This window comes from Acanthaster planci, linkage group LG20 (assembly GCF_054643075.1).
Source record: "Acanthaster planci isolate LZ-2023a linkage group LG20, COTS_SCS, whole genome shotgun sequence".
Taxonomy (NCBI): domain Eukaryota; kingdom Metazoa; phylum Echinodermata; class Asteroidea; order Valvatida; family Acanthasteridae; genus Acanthaster; species Acanthaster planci.
Window position 1 is genome coordinate 78,327 of NC_141796.1, and position 24,069 is coordinate 102,395.

The 24,069-nt window shown below is 39.0% G+C and overlaps 2 protein-coding genes across 3 annotated transcripts; one reads left to right on the forward strand and one right to left on the reverse strand.

Annotated features, from left to right (window-relative positions):
- Window positions 1-690: 690 nt before the first annotated feature.
- Window positions 691-3,848, reverse strand: LOC110975426 (uncharacterized). Its single transcript, XM_022227920.2, has 3 exons — window positions 3,288-3,848; window positions 2,307-2,554; window positions 691-2,097 (listed from the first exon to the last, which is right to left on the reverse strand). The coding sequence occupies exons 1-3, from the start codon at window positions 3,581-3,583 to the stop codon at window positions 1,886-1,888; spliced, it is 756 nt and encodes a 251-aa protein (XP_022083612.2). The 5' UTR covers window positions 3,584-3,848; the 3' UTR covers window positions 691-1,885.
- Window positions 3,849-13,846: 9,998 nt separating this feature from the next.
- LOC147795794 (TNF receptor-associated factor 6-like) lies at window positions 13,847-23,874 on the forward strand. Of its 2 annotated transcripts, XM_087130856.1 has the most exons (7): window positions 13,847-14,249; window positions 14,952-15,279; window positions 16,515-16,560; window positions 17,960-18,058; window positions 19,293-19,454; window positions 20,097-20,246; window positions 20,391-23,874. In XM_087130856.1, the coding sequence occupies exons 2-7, from the start codon at window positions 15,017-15,019 to the stop codon at window positions 21,630-21,632; spliced, it is 1,962 nt and encodes a 653-aa protein (XP_086986982.1). In that variant the 5' UTR covers window positions 13,847-14,249; window positions 14,952-15,016; the 3' UTR covers window positions 21,633-23,874. The 2 variants fall into 2 exon arrangements, with proteins under 2 accessions (XP_086986982.1, XP_086986983.1); XM_087130857.1 differs by lacking the exon at window positions 13,847-14,249 and having other exon boundaries at window positions 15,140-16,328.
- The last annotated feature ends 195 nt before the right edge of the window (window positions 23,875-24,069 follow it).

Sequence of the window (24,069 nt, forward strand, 5' to 3'; positions counted from 1 at the left end):
GTGTAGGCCTAGACAGAGGAGAAGCGAAGGCTGACAGCAGACGGAGATGGGTCACCGTGTGGAGGAGCCTTTCAGACAGGGGACAGAGATGGGCTACCGTGTAGGCCTAGACGGAGGAGAAGGCTGACAGCAGACGGAGATGGGTCACCGTGTTGAAGGAGGACAGGGCAAATAGATAATCAAAAAGCCAAAAATCTTTTTAATTAAAAAAGTGGATTAGGAAAATGAAAGTGCTTGCTCTTTATTGTGTTGTGTCGACATCAAACCAAGTTTGAATTGATATTTATGTGTATTACGTTTACATAAAAATAATAGGCCTAGATGCCAGGTGTGCCAACATTCCCCCCCCCCAAAAAAAGGCCGTCCCGGGAAAATTTGGCCTTTTGCAGGCCTGTCATAAGATCACATGTATTAGGACACGAAAGCAATCCCTTCAGCACTACCCATCACAAAGTCCAACCACGAACAAACGCGTAGTGTACTTGTTTGCGACAGGAGAAGTCAGTACACCACAACTCAGTATGTTGCGACATATCAGTAAAACCATAGAGTGGATAAAGAGAAAGAAATAGAGGGCGCCATCGCGCATCGCCTGACGGAGAGAAGATAGGTGTCATCAAAAATATTAGTAATAGAATTAAACTGCAAAACTTTCAAACAATAATAACTTGCATAAGACATGCTAAAGACTTGATCTCCTCGTAATGATTATATTTCTCGAGCCACAAGCAAGAATTGCAATTTTTTCATAATCATCAACACAATCCTTCCAAGAGGAAACGAACTCAAAATCTTTTTCCAAACGAACGAAAGACTGGCAAAAAAACAACCATCTAAAGAGAGTTGGGCGAGTTGCTTATTTGTTCCACACGGTCAAAATATCAACTGTCTATTACAAAAGATATTCTTCCCAAATTTCACAAATCGTCAACGACAATTTTAAAGACAGTTTTGGTAACTACACAATAGAAGACCATTTTCCAGCCTTTGATCTCACTCACAGGCCATTCTTCATTGTAGTCTCAGAGGTTTTGAGAGTATAATTACGAAGGCATTTATGAAAAACACAGGTAGCAGTGCACGGACCTCTAGGCAAATTATGGTTAGCTGACTTCTACTTAGCCTTGTTATCACAGTCCAGGAGTGAAGAAATTAACCTTCCACGCTACTCCCTTTAGAGTGAACCTAATGTTCAGCATATACGGAGACTGATGTTGAGTCCAGTAACATCATTTTAATATCCCTAAAACATAGTTACCTCTGTCGAATCATTAAATATCCTGATAACGTTGTAACTAAAAGACTTCTCCCAACCCTTCAATCCTTGTGGTCAATTACATTTATTGTCAGTAGGTAAAAAAATAGACAAGGCAACCAACATAACAATTTTGTCCAATCGCAATTTTAAACTTTTTCTCATTATTATTCAAAGTATTTTGAAAAAAATTATTATTTTACACGCCCTTGTATTCATATAAAATACAAATATTCCTGTACAAGGCATGGCACGTGGCATTGCACATAAACATACACGTAAATATGGTACACAATTACAAAAATATTTCCCCGAAATTATACAGATAAAGTATCATTGTGAAAATTCCAAATTAATTTACTGTTACTGTCAAGAACAATTAACCTGCCCCGACGGCATTATTGAACTCTAATTCAAGTGGTTAGCTTACTTCAAACCTTTATGACAAATTAGTAATGATAATTGGATGGCTGGAAACTCATCCTCTCAATAAATTGTAACAAAATAATTCAAATCAATATTTTTTTCTCAAAAAGTTGAGCGCTCTTTGTCCATGTCTATTGGAATGTCTCATGAAAGTGTTCCTCACTCAATGAAGCACTAGTGCTGCCTTCATGAGATTTCTATCAATCAAACATTGACAGATGAATTGGACGTGTTTTGAGACGAATACAGAGACGGAACAAACTTTTTTACTTGTCCTTTCATCCGGATGACCAAGACCATCATTCCAATAAGCAAAAGAAGGAGGAAGGTTACCACAGCAACCTCAATGATGACAATGGTCTGAATCTGCTCCTGTGACCATAACGTCGATGTGTCTGATTCGTCCTCAAGAAATTCTGCATAAATGAATAAAATGAAGGCGTCATCAAACAATTAATTTTGTTGACCACTTGTACTGCATTAAAACGCCCTACATTTTGTCCCAAAAATGAGGAACACCAAACAAACTCCACAACAGATTATTGTTTAAAAATTGGCACAAAAACACAGTTGAGGGACTAACAACTCCTGTATAAATCAATTATGCATGCAGTCGTTTACTTACGTGTTTCATAGGAACCCTCAGGTTGCTTTCTCTTTGGTGTCTGTGCAGTGGTTGCGTACGGCGCTACAGACGTATGCTTTGCTGGCTGAGTAACCGGTGGTCTGCAGGATTTCGTACCAAAGTCGAAGTGCCAGGCTGGGTGAGTGCATTCGTTAGTGGGACTACACACGGTGTCTGTAGTTCGACGGCATTGATGGTCTACTTTTATTCCATCGCCACACTGTGTACACGGAACGCAGGTATAGTACCTTCAAATGACACAAATAGGAGAAGTGTGAAAGAACTGGAAAAGAAAAGAAATGAAGGCCTCATTTCAGACCTACGTCACCAAAGTAATGTTTGCCCGACTGATGAAGTGAGAACGTCAAAAATTAAACCTCTTCACAAAACATTCATCCACGTAGACCTAATTAACATGCGTGCATGCATACTCTCTTGGAATTATAGATTCCCGTTTTGAGTTTAAGTTATGTGTTTAAATTGCAATCGAAGAAAAAGGAAAAACAGTCCATGAATGTGAAAAATTGAGATTACGTTCGTGGCCATTGGCTCGGTATATTTGAATAATCTTAATCTTCATATTTTAAGTGAGTGTACAGTGAATTTCGATTTCTGTATTCGCGTTTAAATAAATGAAACAAAACTAATTTGGTACAAAATTTAATAAAATACAGGAGCAGACGCATTATTTATTTAAAAACTCCTGTACGTAAATCATTATCGCTGAATCGAGTAACTGGTTCAAAGTTTTTTGTGATATATAGTCTATAGAAATAAAAACAGCTAGTGGATCTCTTAAATCAGAAAAAAAATCAACGGTTCCCATTTAGTTCATTAGTATGTTACCAGGCAAAATGCGCCAACCTTTCTGAACTTTTTGTAGTCCCAATACAATTGCAATTTAACGCAGGATGATCACACAAACGTAATGTTCAATGTTAATTACTGTTGCGTGGATTTAATTTGATAAAGAAAACTTACTGTTGCCTTTGTTTGGTACCATGGACACGATTAAATATCCTTATTCCTTTTTCCAAGCTCCACTCTTCCTTCTCTTCGTTTGTTAAGATGCGTGCATATTGCCCACGACAGCACCCAGGAAACCTCGCCAGTCTGTCTCCGATGCACGCATGCTGCGTGGTAGCGTTTACAGAATGCGCCGAAACGAAAACCACTAATAGAAGAAGCATGTTGCTCCATCGGATGGAGGAAAAAGTCTCACTTCGCATCATTCCGGAATCAGTTCGTGTGTTGACATGTGGAGTAGTCAGACACATGTGTGGTTTATACGTGAAAAGGTTCTGAGTTGAGCAATCCGTCACGGTTTTCTTATCAAAATGGCTGTTTCTTTTGCCAACTTTATCTCTCCCTCAAGTTGTTGTGTCATGGTTGTAGTCACTGAACACCGTTTAAAAGAAGTAGCTACTAGAATCGATCCACTCTCCCCACAACTTCCAAGTTGACTGTCTTGTCCTCTCTCTCAAACTGCAATGCTGACAGGCTTCAGTTCAGAGACTTTTGATGAATTCGTACGTCATCAATGACTCATACCTTTGCTCAGTGCTCTGATGCAGTACATAGCGATACAGTCAGTGCCAAGTACACAAAGAGATAAGAACAAGGTCACAGTGTCGCGGCATTGACGTCAATGCACACCGCACGAAAAACGTGGGTGCAGTTTGTCCCCCCAAAAAAGAATAGGTCGGTCTTATGAGGTAATTGCCAAAAAAAGTTCAGCTCAAGTTATGCCTGGTTGCTATGTACATTTGTACATTGCAACCATATCCACGTACATACATGTACATAATATGTACACATCCACGCCACGTTCATATCCACGCCACCGGTACCACAAATGTTCCAGAAAATTCAACAAGACTTGATATATAGGCCTAAATTAATGTATCAACTTTTTACTCTCATTTTTGGCAAATGATTTATTTCGATTGCATACGGAGCACAAACGTAAGTTGCAACCCTGACATTATAGCTGCATGAAAATCTGAATTCTCTGGCTTGAGTGGGCGTCTTCGCCCCGGGGCAGGATCTCACGTACGCTCCGTCGCCATACGCCTTGCATGTTTCGCTCCCTCCTCCCCGAACTTAAAATGACCGTCACAACAATTTCGGATTGAGTTGAAAGTACATCTGTCATGGTTGAGGAGTATTTCTACATCCACGCCGAGTTTTAAAAAACGGACATGAGACAGAGGGGGATGGGCGGAATCCGCTCCCCGGCTGTGAGATGGTACAAAATAAGTGACTTCTAGGATTAATTCATTTCATTTCAATTTATCCAATTTCCTCAAATGTTACCTTGTGTCATGACTCATGGTAAATAATGTCTCACATTTTTTTTTGAACATTAGAGAGGTGAGGACTCGGAGGTGGCCACTTTGGGCCATGGTCTGCACCGCGATCCACTCCTCTGGAGATTTCCTATCCAAACTGAAATGAATTAACACGCTACGAACACAGATCAGTTAATTTAACGTGAAACTTAAGGGTAGCAAATCATGCCCGCCTGACGCGCGTTGTAAGCAAATGGTGTTTCTCCATGCTCTTGATTTGATTCCTCTTATGACCCCCCTCCAAAAAAAGCATTTCTGTAATGCTTAGTACCAAACCTGTTCATGCGTACTGCGTGATATTGAAAATCAAACGGTAGAACAGAGTTCACGTAAACCCTAGAAACGTCGCTATTGTGAAACATCAAACTTGCTGTGAGCGAACCCGGAACAAGAACACGTGAAATAAAGATTACGTCTTTCGTTGCCCCGACAGCATAAAAACACAACAAAAACGTATTGTCCGAAATTGACAAAACGGGGTCACACTTTTATATTTAATTCTTTTCCGTGAGCGAGACCGGATATGGATAGTGTCACCGCTAGCTAATGATCAATCTGGTTCTGCAATGATGACCCCCAGATCCGAACATAAATCAAGAACAACTGAATGAATGAAAAGAGACCAATGAATTCTTTTTAAATTTGTGTATTTACACTCTATTTACACATCTATTTACAAATTTACAGAGGAGACATGAATCTGAGAAATATGCCCAATAACTGTCCAGCGAATCTGTTCTCGTATTTAACTTCACTCCAGATCAGTGCACTTAAGTTTTGCCTATTTACAAACTCACTCGGTTTACAGTTTGGAGATTCTAACTCTTGAAGTCGGCAAATAAGCGAACAACTACAGATAATACAGGTATTCTTAATTTGACTTACTTCGAATTGAGTGAATAACCAACAGTTAAGTTTTATACCAAATTTATTTAGTTGATGAATATGGAGCCGGGTTCTCCCCCAATATGTGAAAATAATACCGACGCTCTCGTGTCCAGCTAGTTCAGCGTGACTAGGAGTAGGAAGCCCCAGTTGGAGAACATAAGTCTCGTAGCCTTCTCTCAAGGATGGAAATGGAGTCCTAGCTAGTGCGTCACATGGTGGGGAGGGAGACATCAAACCCAACAGTTACGGCCATCTATTAAAGTAAAATTCAACCGAATACATGCAAGTATCGTGCCGACATTACCAATCATTCGTTAAAACTCTTCTCAATTCTGTGACATTACTCATCTTTCTTACAGTATCCTTCAATAAATATACAGGTCAGTCAATTTTCCTTCCTAATCCAATCATCAGGTCAGCTATTCTTCTATCGACGTCAATGTTACAAAAAATGATGAATTATTTCCTCATACACAGCTTCGTTTATTTTCACAGTTAAAGTTGTAATAATTCAATAAGTTATATCTTCAAAGTTCAAAATATTTTCTTCAGTTTTACATTCTTAAGTACAAAATTCGTTCAACTTACGGTTATGTCCATCATAACTAGACAATGTCTAGGCTGATTGTTGCAGAGAAGGGGATCGGTTTCCTGACAGATCGTATTGGCACTGAATTTTGCCAAAGCTCGATCTGATCGTGCCGGGACTGGAATTCTCCGGCCGATCGTCGCCTGCTGGATCAGGGACTTCAGCGAAGTTGACACCGGTCACAAATCTCTCACTCAGCTCAGCTTTCACTTTAGGATGTTGTCAGATTGAGAATCAAAAATCTTCTGCCAACACTCTCATACACACCAAACTCAACTCCAAAAAAAACTACACCATCCTACGAATACAGATAAAGAAATTAGTGGGGAAAAAACCGGACCCTAACACGAACAAAGACAAAAGTATGTTTGGACAATAACCATGGCCGGTGGTTTTACGTAATTCATAGCAACGAGACCGCGCGTCTCTCGATCGCGATTAAGACGCCCGATCCGTGATCGACGAAGTTCTACTGGCTGCTAGGAAAACAAGCGCGAAATTTTGATTGGTTAAAGAAGTGACGCGTAAGAGAGCGAGACTATTTGCTGCCAGGGGAGAAATTTAACAGACAAAAACAACAAATAAATAAAACTACCAATATTTTCAGAGGGATCTCAACAGACAGTGCCCACAGGGAGAGAGTCTGTATGAGCAGTTTCCGTAGATGTTGATCCATCTCGTCCAGTGTGCTGGATGTATCCAACAATTACACACTCGGGAAAATCTTCCCCTAAAGAAAAGTTTTACTTTGAGCAAATCAGTCCATAGAAAATGGCAGACAAAGGTTATATGCTTTTGTTAACATTATGACCATTGCTTCGTCAAATGACTGGAGGTAATAAGTAAATAATGGGGATGTTGAATTTAAGACATTCAACTTAAAATTACAAAGCAACTGCAACATTAAATCTATTATGATGTTATAATAGATGACATAAAAACTTGAATTGAATCGTATGGTTAGGTGAAGATAATTGGACCTCCACATAAAAAAGATGACGTTTGAAATTAAACTTTCAAATGTAGACTTCTGCTCCTACTGCTAACAAATGGATTGTTACGCAGCCTAGCTTATTCAATCTTGCATAAGTTATAACAGGTTCTGTCCAGGATTCTAAAACCAGGCTTGTATGACTCGCGTGACTCGGACTCGAGGCTGCGGACTCGCAGTCGGACTTGATATGCATGGCTTGTGACTCGGCAGAAATTATGTCGTTGCGTTGTGTTTTCACTGAGCAAAACAGCGCGTGATGCCAGTACTTCAGAGCACACGTGGTTGCCAATTGATTAGGGAAATTAATGTCCCAAAACATGTACCCTGCCGTCCAAAGTTGATACTGCATTAATACGTGATGATGTACTCGGTATCAGACTATTCTTGTCGGACACAGACTGGTGCCCTGCCAAGCAACAGCGCCGGATCACGCGAAGTGCTGCTTGACGAATCTCAGTTGAAGCTGGGTAAAGTCTGAAAGCGGCTGCATTTGACTTGAAAGCACGAAAATCGGTCATGTCATCATCCCAAAAGTAGTCTGCACTGAGCAACCCTTTGTAAATGAGCCCTTTATTTATTGAAGTTTATTTTCAAGTTAAAATATACAACGGACGGGGCATATTTTGTGGTTGCTTGTACATGCTTCCAGTTCATTAAATCAGACAAAAGCTGTGGTGAAAAATGAAAAATTTGCAGAACCTGAAAATGTGTTTCCAATACAATAAACCTAAATGGCGAGTAGGACTTGGACTTGACCTTTATGATTCGTGACTCGGTTTAGACCCAAATGACTAGGGATCAGACTCGAGAGATGTGACTCGGACTTGGACTCGATATCGATGTTTCATGACTCGAGTACAAATCTGTCTAAACTCAAATTGGTAATTACATGTGCAATGTTTGCTTTACATTAAATAACATGGTCATTCTGTACAGTTTTTTGGACAAAACAGCTCTCATGTTTGACTGAGAAAGATTGCCTGACTTTTGTCACACACTGGATTGAATTATTCAGTGCGAGTGAGCTATAAGAGGAGAAGACGAATCCGTATTTAATATCTTAAAACTGGTGCATTACGGACATTTTGTGCACAAAGACATCCTTGGATGGTCCTTCCGCATAGTTTCCTTATTCCCCCTACAAAGATGGTAACTGTGCAGAGAGCCAGGGTGTTTTATTGACGACTTCGCACTTTGCCCTGTCATTGTCTACCGTGATTGCCAAAGTACATAGACAATCAAAAGACGCTTCCTGTTTTTAATCTCAACGATTTCTGTGTTATCTATTTCTAACGCTTTTCAGTGCAGTGTTAGGATCTGAGTATGCCGCTAAATAGGGGCCTAAGCACAAGCACCCAGAAGACCCGATAGGTCCTAACTATAAACTTAATGAACAAGTCTCATACCTATCGAACAGTGATGTTAAATTCCTGTAGAAAAAAAGTCGGCTGACCATTTTTGGAAATTAAAAACAGGTCATTACAACAGTTAGTTTAATCTCACAGTGGTCAATACATGTACTATCGAAGAAACTAAGAGAAAACGCAAGGAATTAAATGCAGTTAAGGCAATATTGTATGTAGTGCCAGTAACTGGCACGTAGGCCCCAAAGAACCAATATACACAGTTCTTTCAATGTCACCAGCTGTATCAATAAAAATGGATTTCCATTTTCCACAATGTCACATTCCAATCACAGGATGGTTAGTGTTCGACTGTTGCATAAGGTCACATTGAAGGGAGTGCACGAGTAGACTGATGGGTACTGATCACTGCGTAATCGTTGTGAACAAAGAGTTCTTAAAAAATAGTTCTTTACGATGACCAACATCAGTAAGCGAAATCAGCCCGCTACTGTGAAGAATTGAAAACTTTGGGGACAAATCATCTAGAACATTAAAATTTGTCTTCCAGGAGGCTACCTTTCAAAATAGAAAATACCGTTTGAAAAAAGTCACTTTAAGTTTTGGAGGAGACTAATTCCATCATGAGAATAAGTCTGGACTTGTTTTTCTGTGATCGTGTTTCATTTCTAAAGCATTGATAACACCGGATGTGTTAAGTCATTGACTGCAGAGACTGTTCGTGAAAGACAGATAAACACAGAAATAGTTCAAGTGTGTTCGGGCTCAACATTTTGAGAGACTGAAGGATTAGCTCCTCAACCTTTGAACCGTTATTCGATTGGCTTAGAGGAAGTATCCTGGGACTGGCTTATGGTTGCTGGAAATAGAAGGCAACATCAAGCACAAAGCGCGTGCTACTTTTTTGCCATTCACGGGCTCCCTTCCCTTTTCCAACTTGCTCCCATCTTTGCGTGGAAGTCAGTTGTGACGCGATAATAATTATGAAAGCAGCTTCTACTTACTCAGGCACGAAATAATTCTGTCAACGATCATACTTTTCGGTCTTTTTCTTCTCTTTTTAATTGCAAAGAAGCACTTTGACAAATTTAATATTCTCAAAACTGACAATATTATACAATAAGAATTGTTGAGCAGTGGCGGTAGCGGGGACTGAGAAAAGTGGGGATGACTCGCACAGCTGGAAAAATGAAAAGCGGGTGGGGGACACCATACACACTATAAGGGAGGGGGCGATATTCATAATATAGATGTACATCTGTAATATGTATTACATTCATTGCGATTCTTTCGTCAGAATGGTATATTTACATTTTCCCTCTCTCAGTGATTTTGAAAATATTTTAGTCGTTTGGAAATCCACAAAATTCTTCACAATACGCTTCCATTTTTTCTTATCCCCAAAAAAGATGCGGGTTCAACAGCCCATCCTCCCTCAAAAGTGGAGGGGATATATACCCCCGTGATAACAAGGTCATTTACAGTTTTTTTCTGTGTGCAATCATAGATAAACATCTTTCCTGTATGCAGGTGTGGTTTAATTCTGACCTTTGTTTCAGGATTGGAAAACATATAAGCAAGAAGAGTTCCCAAAAATCGTTATTGTCCTTTGCAGCTTTGCTATAAATAATGTAATTCTCAATAAAGATGCTAAAAATGTTAACCTTTCTGCTTTCGGTAATAACATTTTTCCTGCTTAACATAAAATGTGACCAGACACTGATCATCGGCACCCTTTTATCACATTGAATCTGTGAAAGACTGACTACTTGACATCAACTGCATGGGCTGTCATTCCATTAAAAATTAATTTCCTCTGGAAGATTTTGTTTTCATTGCTTTGTGTCATGCATCGCATCGAAACTAATTTAAAGAGTTGTTCTTCCGGCAGCTGCTTGATCTTTCCTCTATTCGTTCCAAGCAGATTCTGTTTACAGAAAGATTTTTAAGATAATTATTTAACAAAGTCCATCCGCGCTACTGTCATTTTACATGTTTGCAAAAAAACAAAGGAGCTCCCCCTCCTTTGCATAATTATGCTTGAACCAGTGAACAAATGGAAAATGGCGTGGGAAATAATGTGAAGACATTATTACTTTGGGATGACTTCACGAGGTGCATCAGACTGCCTGTAAACATATAAAGTCAAAAAGTCATTCCTAACGATACGTAAAGCCAGGCTACGTAAACGGACAGAGGTCAGAAAACCAACTAGTAATGGAGTTGGAAAGTTGAAGTCAGACAAGTGTGCATATCGAAAAAAAAGAATGGTTTGCATGCACTACACATGTTTTATCGAAGTAACGTGCATTAGTATTAGCATAAAATGCTAAAATTTTATTTATAAAACACCCGAAATCATTTCCTCAATGAAACACATACAAGCACCAAGACGTAAGAATAACACTTGACTGGCAAGTTTACTGTTGCATTCATTTCACAATGCACTATTTGTATTCATTGTCAACTTAACCCACCCTATTGACGTCATAACCGGCCTTGAACGTATACATTATTCAGTAATTCAGTGAACCAAGGCGTTTCCCACATAACTCCGAGTCCACTAAAATTTAGAATGAATTGAGGAATGAGTGAGTTACTTTCAGGTTACTGACAACACACAAAGTCTAAAATGCCTTTCTTTCGACATGATTTGAATTACTTTCGTACAGTAGTTATTTTTTTTAATTCTAAAAATAGCCGTACCCTACACTGCAAAAGGTGAGGTGTTAAATTTAACCCCTGGTGTTATCAGCCAGAGGACTACAGCAACACTTTTCAGGGGTGTTACAATGCTGGTGTTATTTGGTGCACCCTCCAGTGCATTGTAACATTTAAAAGCGTGCAAAGTAACACCATGTGGCGTGGTCATCTGATAAAACACCAAAAAGAGTTGCAGTATACAAAAGCTAGGCATAATTATAGAGTACTTAGTCACAACCAATGCCACCACAATGACTCGGCAAGGATCACACTGTTTTGCTTCTCGACCCTGTCAGAGTCAAAGGAATTTTGTTCAACTCCATTAATTCTTAAGCAAGGCTACAAAATGAAATGGATGTTGTGAATTCGAGGATTCCATTGTCCAAATCATAAGAGAGTTGCACTCATTTCAGTGGCTGGTTCGAGCAGTTCAGACTCCATAAACCTGTTTAAATGAAAAGTCATGACGGACAGAAAGAACACACAAACCAAACAAACATCGTGATTTGCAGACTCCTATTTCCGTGTTTATGTGAGTTTCTTCTTGATCTCCGTGTTCAGGTGTTCAAATATCAGTGACTCTAATATTGACCGACTTTATATGCTGGACTCAACATTCATTCAAGCACAGGCTTTGACTTGGCTCGACTCAACTTAGTCACTAATCTTGATGGATCACTTGAACTGATTCGACCCGAGTAAAATCACAAATGCATTGACCCTTATAAGTTTTACTTAAGTTGTATGAACGCCAAGTTCATTAACACTTCACAATTCCGAAAAATTATGAACAAACTACCGCTCGAGTTTCGACCATTTACAAAACACTATTCCGAGCACATGAACACTGAATCCTAAAGGAAAGGATTCAGACAAGGATGAAAGGTTCACCAGAGAAAAGTGTATTTTCATTTCGATTGTGACAAACATTCCTTCCTTGTTATTTCTGTATAAAATCCCGTAGCTCAGTAGATTTCAACTGTGCCGGTTATAAACGGATAAAATTTTAAAAATACCAACTTTGTTCCGTGAAACCGATTATTATATACGTACGAGACCCGTTGGATGTGAACGACGCCCTCTTTGAGTGCAACGTGCGCCCCGGCCAGTTTTAATGGCGCGAAAGTGAACGCATTGTTCACATAGCGAGTCACAAAAGTTGAATACATTAATTCAACTCGAGCAGAGTTTTGCTGCAAATCTTTCGTGACGCCCAATTCGCCTCACTTTCACAGTCGCCCGTAGCCTGAACGGCCTTCCGTCGGAACTGGGCAAAATCCTATCTGGGTCCGTCATGTGCCGTCTATCTGACCTCTTTGGTCAAGATAATTAAAATCTTTTTAGAAGGATGAAAACACCAGTAGAGTGAGGATATACAGTCGAACCTCATTAATAAGAGGTCGTTTGGACTTGGATAATCACCTTATTATAACAGGAACCTTGTATTATGAGGACTAAAATGATGAAAAACAAAGGATTGGGACCCCAAATTCCTTGTTATAAGCAGAATCTTAACAGTGCTCTTCTTAACGAAGTTCGACTGTAAGTATCTGAGCGCACTTTTCAGTCAAATTCCAAAAGAGGGGGAGGCAGCTGTAATATTGTGCAGGACCCTCACTAAAAACATCATCCCTTTCCTTTTTCCATTTCAAGGCTTGTTCCACAACTGGACCAGCTAGAGCTGTCTATAAATACAGTTGCGACAGCTTTGGGGGAAAAAATGGCTGTTCATTAATTGTACAGTAGAGCGTGCTGCTATTGTATACCATTGTCCACACATACTGGTGCATACACCTGCCAGTTGAGTTTCAACATTGGTCACACCTCATGTCGCAACTTTCTCTGTACACTGCTCTGATTGGGGCATACGCATACACTTTGACTGCCCTTATATCTGCATGCATTTTATTTCAATTGTACATGCATGTGAGGAAAGATATCTTGCCTCCTTTCTTTTCTCTCCCATTGGTCTTTATCGGTTATTTTAAATTACTTTTGAGCAGTAACGTATCCAGCTTTTGGTGGGGGGGGCGGACTCAAAAGCGAATGCAGCTTCGGGCTTATTTTACATACCGTTGGGGGAGAACAATCATCAAAAGCCTTACTCACTGTCCCGAAATCCTAGCTTCTATTTCATGGCGTTGTCTTCTTAGGGTTTTGGTGCTAGTATAAACGAAAATAAAAATGAAAAAAAAAATCCGTCGGGTTTTCCCCCTACCCCACGCAGCAGCTTTTAAGACAGAAAGGTTCCCTTGTCGGCTTCATGTATATGAAACACTAGTTTCACACACAAACAAAAATGGCTCACGTGTATGGTTGGCGCCTCTTCCGCCTCCCCCATTCGTATACCTACAAGCATGTGCTGACAAGCATGTGCTGACAAGCATGTGCTGACAAGCATGTGCTGACAAGCATGTGCTGACAAGCATGTGCTGACAAGCATGTGCTTTTAGTTAATTTAGTTTTATTTACAATACATGAGTGGTGGGAAATGGCAGTCTGAGCTGCTAGTCTCGATCAGCTTTACTGAAATTAAGAGTACGAATTATTTCCGACCATCCACATGTCCGTAGTTATATCGTAGAGCTCTATGGTTACATCACGTGTGAGATCGCGCCCTCATTTGCCGGGGGTTTCCCTTCGAACTTGTACACGTGGGGGGTTTCCCCGGCTTAGACATTGCAGTTGGCATTTTACGTCGACAGGTTTGTGCTGTTTCTAAATGCACGATAAGTTGTCATATCAGTGACTGGTAATACTGTAGGCCGCGATGAAGTGGAATTTGACATTTTAGTTTCGGGTGATCATTCAGGAAAAGGTTCTAAAGTTTGCTGCTGTCGTGCTGTGGGTGAGAACACAGAATGACCTTGTGGCGATCATTATCATTCGACTAGATGACCCGGATATACATGTAGGCCGACATGCAGTAGAGTTAATCGAACGTTGGCCTACGTGTGTACTGATTTGTATTAGGAAATGGCAGTTATTATATTGTTGCTCTGAATATCTGTTGTAAGGATGGCGAGGGAACACTTCGAGATGGACATAACCGAGGTAGGCTATGTTGAGTGGTTACTTTATGGGAAATTATAGGATGATTGGGCAGGATCATGCCATGCATATGGTCAATGATTGGTACATTGTACTTGTAATTACATGTACATTTGACTATTAATTGACAAACATGAATATGACCAGTGTGCAGATACCAGTTTTATTTGTACATAAAGCAAGGTTTAATGATTTAATTACAACCTGACAGCTGTGGATTATCCTTGCATATATTCCGCAATGTTATTTCACAGGCAGTGACAGGTTCATTTGTGCTCTGTGCATGCTGTGACTGCCAGTGTATGAATCATCAAAGTGACTCATTTGAAATGCATGCATGTTTGCACTGGTATCTATTCCACTTTTATATTTACAGTTTTGACTAAGCATAGGCAAAGGAAAGATGGTCTACTTGGATAGCTGCTTCTGCTGGGCGCTTGGCCCCCATTTAAAAACTTAGCATAATGCTCTGCCCCAACATCATGTTGTTTCAATGTACATGTGTACATGTATATGCTCTACATTCTAGCCCCTTTGACTGGATGGCAGCTACCCATCTGGGTATACTAGACAAAGGTTGTGTTGCTCTGACTTCATAATCATACATTAGATTTGTTGAAGCAATTTTCACACGCACACAGTAACTTCACATGTACAGGTATTTCTTTGAATATATACATGTACATGTACATGTATTTTCCACAGGCACTGGGCATCACATTGCTTCAATATTAGTCACCTTGACCCTCTGAAGAGGAAGAAACTGAACAATGGAAGAAAAAAGTGAGAAAGAACTGGCCCTAGAAGAGGACCTACCTCGTCCCCCACCAGGTGCAACTGTACACCCCATACCAGGTCCAACACTGGATTCATATGTTAGCGTTAACGACAGCACAGAAGGTTATGACTTGAGGTTTGAACCTCAGTTGGAACAGAAGTATGAGTGTCCTATTTGCCTCATGTGTTTGCGTGAACCAGTACAAACAGAATGTGGTCATCGGTTTTGTCGTGCATGCATTATGCGATCATTAAGGTAAGTACATATCAACAAAATATATGAACTTCAAGGATTCAGTGAAAACATTGGTGACCAAACTGTTCAAAAAAGCGACATCTCCAATGAAACTTATCAATGTGCATATGTTTGTAGTTTTTTTTGCTGTGAATAAACATGTACACTATACATGTATATCTTACATGTAGTTCTGTCCGTACTCAGATTTTTCATAAATGTGTTACAGTCTCGACTCTCGACCATTGCAGTCAAGTCTTTTTCAGGAAAATGACCCCATTGACATTGCTGAAATGAATCAAATAAAGTGGATGTTAACCAATAAAGGAAATAAAAAATCACATGTTCATTCATAAAAATCCACTTTCCTTTTTGCCAAGAATGATTCCTAATTGTGTAATAATCTGTTTCACTTTCATTCTGTTTGACGTAGTTTGCCTTCAGTTTTTAATGCAAAATAATTTCCAAGAAAGCTACAAATTGATTTTGGACTGACTTATTACATTTAAATAAACAATCAAATTTATGCATTTGCTTTCTTTATTGAAACACCTGTTTGTGTGTTGTTCTCAACCTCCTCACCATCATTTCGGTATTATTTATGAATTATTTAACTCTTTGCTTTGTAGGTATGCAATTTGAGCCTCAGTAAAAGTTTCAATGAACCAGTGCAAAATTGCACCCAATGCTTTCCTTACAGATCAACACCTTACAAAAGCCTCAAAGTAAGAAGACTTAGTTTTTTTTGACAAGGTTGAACCCTAGTAGTGAGTCATTTCCTCTGAAGACATAAAGCAGGGATGAAATCAGCCTGAACCCTTTCCCTCCTCTATCATTCCTGCAATTGTGATTGGTTAACAGCAGACACCCAACTATCTGGTTTCCTGAATGGCTTCCACTTTCCCACAAAAATCAATGATGTTTCTAGGCTATGCTTCGTACAGGTACTTTTAGGAGTACTTCAGAAAGTTTGTTCTCTATCAGTTGCTGAAAGCACACAATTTCTGACATTAAAAACAAAAGATATTGTTGCAACCTGCAGTATGTTGGTAGCGTTCAGGTTTTAGAAGGTAAGTGAGAAGTTCCTCAAGTGCCTGTTGTCAAGTTCTTACATGCATGGGCATGTTTATACTTTTGTACATTGTAACTGTACACAAATTCTTACCCTTCATTTTTCTTTTTATTCCTTGGGATACTGAAGAAATTAATTTGTGAGTTCATCATTTCAACAGTTAATGATATGTATTCTGTTGCAGGGATGCAGGGAACCGGTGTCCTGTAGACCAATTACCATTGCAAAAGGTGAGAATACATATTTTCATGATTGAATATTCATAATGCCATCATGTTAACTAATGAGTTCTTATCTCATGCACATTGATAAACTGGCGCATAAGGTTTGCCCGTAGGATGTACCATGTGAAATATGTTCAGTGGACAAAATTGGAGATGTTTTCAGTGTTGAGTGCCAGCAGAGACAAGTATGGATTCTGCAAAATACATAAATTTATCAGATCAACTTCTCCGTGCAAATACGACTCGGATTATGCAATTTTGGTAAACGACAATCTTTCATAAAGAAGAGTCATATAATTATGTTGATGTTTCAAACATGCATAGGCCTACATGTACATGTACATGAACTTGTAGATGTCTGAGGTGCTGCAGAGGTATGCACCTCTTGCAAATTTGCATCCTGACCGAGGACAAAGGGAAAACTAGGGACTTTCTAAGAGATCAAGAGGATCTCACCAAGAGTGATGTACATGTATGTAGTATCCATGTGTAAGGATGTTGTTTTTATTAACATTTGAATGTACAGTGTACATGTATAATTTTACTCTGTATCACTGGAGAATGCTTATTACACCTGAGTCCTATTGTTTGGAAGATTTTGCAACCTGGTATTTTGTCTTACATGGTTGCACATATTGAATTAGACTTCTTCCTTTTTATGCGTTCATTGTAACGGGAAGGGTTTCTCCCTTTGGCCAGGGAATTCCCTTCTCTATTGTCAAACAGGCATTTATTGTTCCAAGTATTTGTATGTGTACAAGGTTTGTCTACGCTTCGCATAATGGCTGCCAGTATCCTGGTGCTGACCTTGCCATTTTTGATGGTCACTAGATTTTCAGGGACTGAAAAATTCGGAGGGAGGGAACCATTGGGAACAGAATCCCTTAGGGATTTTATGGTGCTTTTACTTTTTATGTGTAGAAACTTACTTTTACACTGGTCAAACAGGTATACTACCTCAGACAGTCTCCCTATTCAACAACATGCAACTTGAATATGTATTAATATTTGATAATGCCACTGCTTACACTGTACATTATGCGCTTGCACCTGGATACGAGACAGTTTACTCCATCCCTATTGGTCAAGAGTCTCTGTGCGATGCAGTTCATTGAAGCGGATTGTATTGGACAACTTTCAAAAGGAATACACCATAAAATGGACAGGGGTGTTTAGGGAAATGAAAGTAAAGTTTTAGAACAAAAGAAAGTAAAGGTTGCCAAACATTTGCACATTAGTATATCTACAGGTGCATGACCACCAAAATAGTATTCATTGTTTTATTATAAATCTATAGCAGACTATATTTTCTTGGAAGTTTGGCAAATCATTTCAAGGAACATTACACAAGTAGATAAAAGTGTATGCTCATTGAACACTTCTTTTCATAATTGTTGCTTTTTAGATGTTTCCTGACCTTTGTGTAAGGAGGGAAATCATGGATTTGATGGCCCACTGTCCTCATCCAGACTGTGAAGAGATTATAGAACTCCGAAATATGGAGGTGAGATTGCCCCACCCTACATGAATAAACACACACCGAAGTCAATAAATCACTGAACAAACAGCCGTAAATAAATAAATGGACTAAAGCTTGTAGATACCGGTACTAGTAGGTGAAGCATACACTGCTGAGGAACATAACATATTGCTAACTGATAAGTGAAGCAGATGATATAACTCCATGATTATTCAGATGAAAATCACAAAATGGGAGAGAAATTGAAAGACAACATGACGCATAAAGTACAAATACCATATTTCTTACAGAAAGTAGAAGTGTTGAAAAGCCAGCCACAGTGATATATCAGTATCATGGTTTATTGGGGGAAATTCCCATTTGTCAGATGAGGTTAATGAAGCAACCAGAAGACACAATTGGGCAACAAACCAATGAGTTTATGATTTTGAATCTGTGGTGATAGGGGCTGTTCATAAAGTACACATGCACGAAGTGGGGGTCTGAAAAAATAGAATTTTTTGCGTACGTACATTATGGATGGCCCCTAACACAAATTGCTTTACCTCATCAATATTCATCAGGCAGCTGTGGCATTTCATCAGTCAGTTCCAGGAAGTCAACCATGTGATAAGTTTTACTATTTTTTTACATGCAGAACCAGAAAAGAACTATCACACACTTGGATCTCAGCCTTTGAGTTGTCCCAGGACAGCACAGAAAGTTAACTTTCTATTCTAATTGTTTCCTTAACATTGAATTGAAATTGTTTCAGTTTATCTAAATACTGCATAATCACAAACATTGTAAATTGAACCAATGAAATACTGCAGCTGCCAGATGAATATTTATGAGGTATAGTAATAAACAATAGCAGACATTTTTACCAAACGGCTGCCCAGTTCATTTAGAGAGGCATTCTTGTGAATTCAGTCATTTTCCTAGCAAAACAGTTTTCCTTGAAAAGTAAAATTAAATTTCTTACAGCCTCAAAATAGATGTCCACCTGTCATAGAAAAGAGGCATTTTTAAAAGATTTTTCACTAAATTTGAAAAAGTTTCCATCAGATATTAAACTCCTTCACCTGTAGTAAAATTGCTGTTTTTACATTTCATGCATTTGAAACAAATGCTGGCCTTCTAGGCCACTATTCTACATTTAGCAATTCACTGTACTTGTACATTTCACTGAAGCAGCACAGCAAGTGAAAGACATAACAAATCAATATTTCATTCCACTCCACTGTTAATTAAGTTTGCTTCCTTTATCCACATTTAGACTCATCAAGAGATGTGTCCCTATGGTCTTCAGCCTTGTCCAAATCACTGTGGTGAAATGTTACAGCGTCGACATATTGACAACCACATCAAGAAAGATTGTTCCAAGCGACCAGTCAACTGTGAATTCTGTGACACTCTTATACCTTTGGATCACAAGCAGGTACTTGTATCTGAAGCAATTTGATTTGTGTTGTACAAACAGTACATACACAGATGTGGGTGTGTAATTACGCAGCTAGAGGACTGGTACCGCTAAAATGCTGCGGTGGACTATTTGAGTTATCGGGGGTAGACACACATCTACACTTTTCAGATGTATATTCCTAGTGTCATCCTAACTCTCTACCCAGTGAAATAAAGATACATGCATTATTTCTGTCTCAGGCAATTCAATGTAATGAATTTACCAACAGCTCAGCATTTCTCTCAAAATGAACATCTGTGATTCATTAAGTAAGTATACAGTCGAACCTTGTCAATAAGGACTAGGTCCTTTGGACGTGGCAAATAACCTTGTTATAATAGGAACTTGTGTTACCAGGAATAAAGGACTGAGACCTAAATACTTCCTTGTTATAAGCAGAATCTTTTATAACAATGCTCTTATTAACGAGTTCGACTGTATTATTATGATGTGATCATGCTTTCAATGCCTGTGATATAACTCTCAAGAGCAGATAAGCTGGCAGGAGGATCAATTCTTTCCAAACCTGCCTGGGTAAACCATTGCATTGTTCTTCTGGACGCCTTTTTCCTTTAATTCTTAAAACCAACTGACCATATTTGTTACTTGATGTCCCAGGTACATCTAGATACATGTCCAAAGGTGACTATTAGCTGTGAGTACTGCAGAGACGCTATGATACGAGAGAGACTTATGGTACATCTTAAGAATATCTGTCCAAAGATGGTGGTCTTGTGTCGGTTCCATGCGATTGGCTGCACTGAAAAGGTAGGTGGAAACCAACCACGTCTGTTTGTAGTCTGTGAACTTTACCCCATTCTATTCTCATTTTAAAGCAGTACTTACCTGCTTGTTTTCACCAGTGAGTATGTTGCTTTCAAATCTGTTCTTGCTACATGTATGTGATTACAGATGGAGCGTGAATTGATGGCAAATCATCTGTCATCATCAATGGAGAAACATATGGAGTTAATGGCCTTCAGATTAGAAGGGATGCAAGATAGACGTAAGCATTCCTCATCACCCCAAGAGCATGAGGTACCAGACCTATCTATGTTTGAACAGCATGAATATTCAGTTTATCCACCAAATACAAGTCCAAAAGTCAACCAACGCATTGCACATTCAGGCACCAGTGGTGTGGGTACCAGTTCATCCTCAGACACATCAGTCTTTAGCCCGTTGCCTCTTCCCACAACATCCGAAGTAAGCTATGCACCAACATTCAAGGCTGGGGCTACAGATATTGAGAAGCATGCAGCCAAGACATTGGATCAAGACAAGATTCCACAACCTCATCTCAAGACGTCTACGAGCGTTCCCCATCAAAGTGAAAAACCTCATGTTGTTCACAGATTCCCCTCAGCTGAACCCAGATACCCTTGTGCTGAATCCAGAAATACTTCTGTCAATTCAAGAATCCTAGCTGCAGATCACCGTTATTCAACTGGAGACCTTAACGTACAATTTCGCCGATTTCCTTCAGTGGAATCTGATTATCAAGAATTTGATGCTGGAAGAACCATACAGAAATTATCTGGGGAAGTGCAAGCTTTGAAGGATAAAATGAAGGTGCAGGAACAGCGAGCAGCACTGCAGAAGCAAGAAATGATTGAACTTCATCTAAGTTCCGAGCGTAAAATAAAGGAAGTAACAGATTCACTAGTCAAGTTAGAGTCTAGACTTTGTGGTGGTGAATTCTATTGGAGACTTGAAGGATACTCTGGACTTTTGCAAGACGCTTCTAAGGGTGAGACTAGTGTGCGACATAGTCAGGGATTTTATACAGGTTTCTATGGCTATAAATTGTGTTTGCGAGTTAATTTTAACTCCCCAGATAGTGGGCATAGCCAACATATCTCTCTCTTTGTTCACTTCATGAAAGGTGAATTCGATGATATTCTTGACTGGCCTTTCACAGGCACCATCACTCTGTCAATTCTAGATCAGAATGATGACACGTCAAAGCGAAAGCCAATCAGTGAAACTCTTGTGGCCAAACCAGAACTAGCGGCATTCCTTCGGCCTCGTACAAACCGTAACCATAAGGGATTTGGATACATGGAATTTGCACCCCTAGAAATGCTGGCAAGTGGAGCATACATTAAGAATGATAGTATCATAATTAAGGTTAGAGTTCATAAACAGACATAAATTGGGAAAATTAATTTCATTAACAGCAAATACATAATGTGTCCCATTGTACATTGAATCATGGTGCGCATGTAAACTAAGAGTTAAAACTGACATTTAGGATGGAAGTACCGGTAGAATTCTGAAGCCATTTATTTTTGTTTGAGTAATTTCAGTTGATTGAAGTTATTATATGATTTTCCAAAGTTTGTGTGGTACTATTTGTTTCTCTTTAAATTTCCATAAAAGTTGTAAGTTTAAGAACTTCAGTAATTATTTTTGACTTTATTACAGCTTGCAAGAAGGAACAATGTGGCTTTGTCAAAGGGAAAATATTTCAAATGTTTTGTGTGCATGTAGTACTGAAAACATATAATCTTGGAATAAATTGTGCATATTCCAAAATGTGATGGCAGGTGACAACTAGGACCTACTTTTAGCTCTGGTGATCATCTTGAGCTGGATTGCAATACTCTAGCTACACCCTTCATGCATGTAAATTGTAATCTCTCTTGACATACATGTACATGTACATCTCCACAGTGTAAGTACATGAAGCAATTACGCAACACTGCGTTTTCTCATATTCACTACATGTAATGTAACTTGCCATGTAGAAGACATTTAAGCAGCCTACAGTAGTTTGTTATACATGTATACAATTCCATGATTGCATTTCCACACATGCCTATTTGCCTATGTACAGGCAAGGGAATTCCCCTTCTGTGTCCCATGCAGTTTGTTCTACTGTAGAAAAAAAAATTTGGTTTATCGTGAACAGTGCCAACCTTTTTTTTTTCAATACATCTAACAAGTCTGCAATATTGCAAACCGAATTTATTTTCATAGATTCAGCTTTACCATGACAATGCCCTTTTTTTGGCAGTTTTCTCATTTTCTACAAGCTCTCTAAAGTTCTCCCAACTGCATGGAAAATATTTTTAACTTTCTTTGAAATGCCACTGAGGCAAAACCAAGTTTCCAACATGTGACTTGACCTATGCTATTTCCCAGCAGTGAGCCTGCACTAGCACTGATATGTACATGTAGTAGTTGATTGATTGTCAACTCCTCAAGTTTGTGGCTTCGATGCTGGATGTACTGTTCAGCAGTAAACAGCCAGACTTGCATACATGTATATGACCATATTTAACATTTCTACAAAAATTGTGTTGCACTGATGGAACAGAATTTAGGAAAAATTTAAACTTTTTGATTGCTTTACAATATTTTCAGAGTGCACTGGCCTGAAATTTTAGCACATCCCATCCAGTACACAGGGGAGTTTGGAGTGAGAAGTTAGTACAGTGTTTATATACGTACATGTGACCCACGATACTTGTAGAGTGTACATGTATTGTATGAATTATAATAAGGACATGCATGCCAATACCGGTCTGATAAAAACTTCATCAAATTTCCGTAGTCCAGTTTCATGTCTGCAGACCAAAGCTTGAAGCAGAGAGGTCTTACATGCATGTGCAAGGTTCCATGGTCTACATGCATGTGCAGGAAACTTCACATACTCTGTTAATAGCACTCATGATCTGAGCTTGTTTGCAATAGTATCATGGAGCTCTGTGCTAGTCAGCTACCGGCTCTGAGTTGTACAATTGACCACGTGGCATCTATTAGTTGGCTTGAAAAAAACAATTAGCTTGTTTGTACTTAACTAACAGTTAAGATAAAATATCATGCCATCAATTTGAGATCAAGCGTGTCTTTTTTTTTAGTTCCTTTTTCACTAAAGTAGCCCTGGGTGACATTTTATAAGGTGTTTAAAAATTATGCAAATTTTAACATAAGTCAATTTTTTGTTTAAGTTCCACCTGTAAATATTGGTGAATTTCTACAATGTTTTGCTGCATAGCAAGGGTAAATGTATTTACCCAAAGGGGGAGGAGGCACTCATCCACAATAGGGGGTGGGACAAATAGCTATTGAGTGTTGAAATATTACATAAATGATTAAAAGAACTGGTCACCTGACCAAGATGACTCATTCTGACTTGCTGAACTACACTGTAGGTACAAGATTGAATTAATAGGATTACGTTATCCTCAGCAATTATCACATTTTACTCACAGAGAATTACACAAATCATCAGTGACTGTGTATAATTACATGTAAACTATGCTTGCCTATGTAACAATGCGTCAAGCATGGCTATAAAATACTTCAAGCAAAGTGTGTAAAATGCAAGTTGCATACAGCCAGGAGGTACAGTGTACCAAGTTAATAAAAGTCATTTCAATTGAAATAATGTGTGTGTTGTAAGACTTTGAATGTGCATGCATAGTCATCGTGTGTGTATTTCGAAATATGGTGCCTTGTGGAGACCCAAGAGAATTGGTTGAATAGGTCTTCACAAGGATTTCACAAAACTGGTATTTGGAAATCGCTCAAAAAGGAGAATTTTTTAATGCATAAGAATTTGTCACAAATTGAAATGTTTCCT

Bases quoted from the DNA above. Each gene is read 5' to 3' on its own strand.
- LOC110975426 (XM_022227920.2), bottom strand. From the start codon at position 3,583: ATGTGTCTGACTACTCCACATGTCAACACACGAACTGATTCCGGAATG. The intron at 2,555-3,287 runs GTAAGTTTTCTT...TGTCATTTGAAG, and splicing joins GGTACCAAACAAAGGCAACA to GTACTATACCTGCGTTCCGT. The intron at 2,098-2,306 runs GTAAGTAAACGA...TCATTTATGCAG, and splicing joins TGAGGGTTCCTATGAAACAC to AATTTCTTGAGGACGAATCA.
- LOC147795794 (XM_087130856.1), top strand. From the start codon at position 15,017: ATGGAAGAAAAAAGTGAGAAAGAACTGGCCCTAGAAGAGGACCTACCT. The intron at 18,059-19,292 runs GTGAGATTGCCC...ATCCACATTTAG, and splicing joins TAGAACTCCGAAATATGGAG to ACTCATCAAGAGATGTGTCC. The intron at 20,247-20,390 runs GTAGGTGGAAAC...ATGTGATTACAG, and splicing joins CGATTGGCTGCACTGAAAAG to ATGGAGCGTGAATTGATGGC.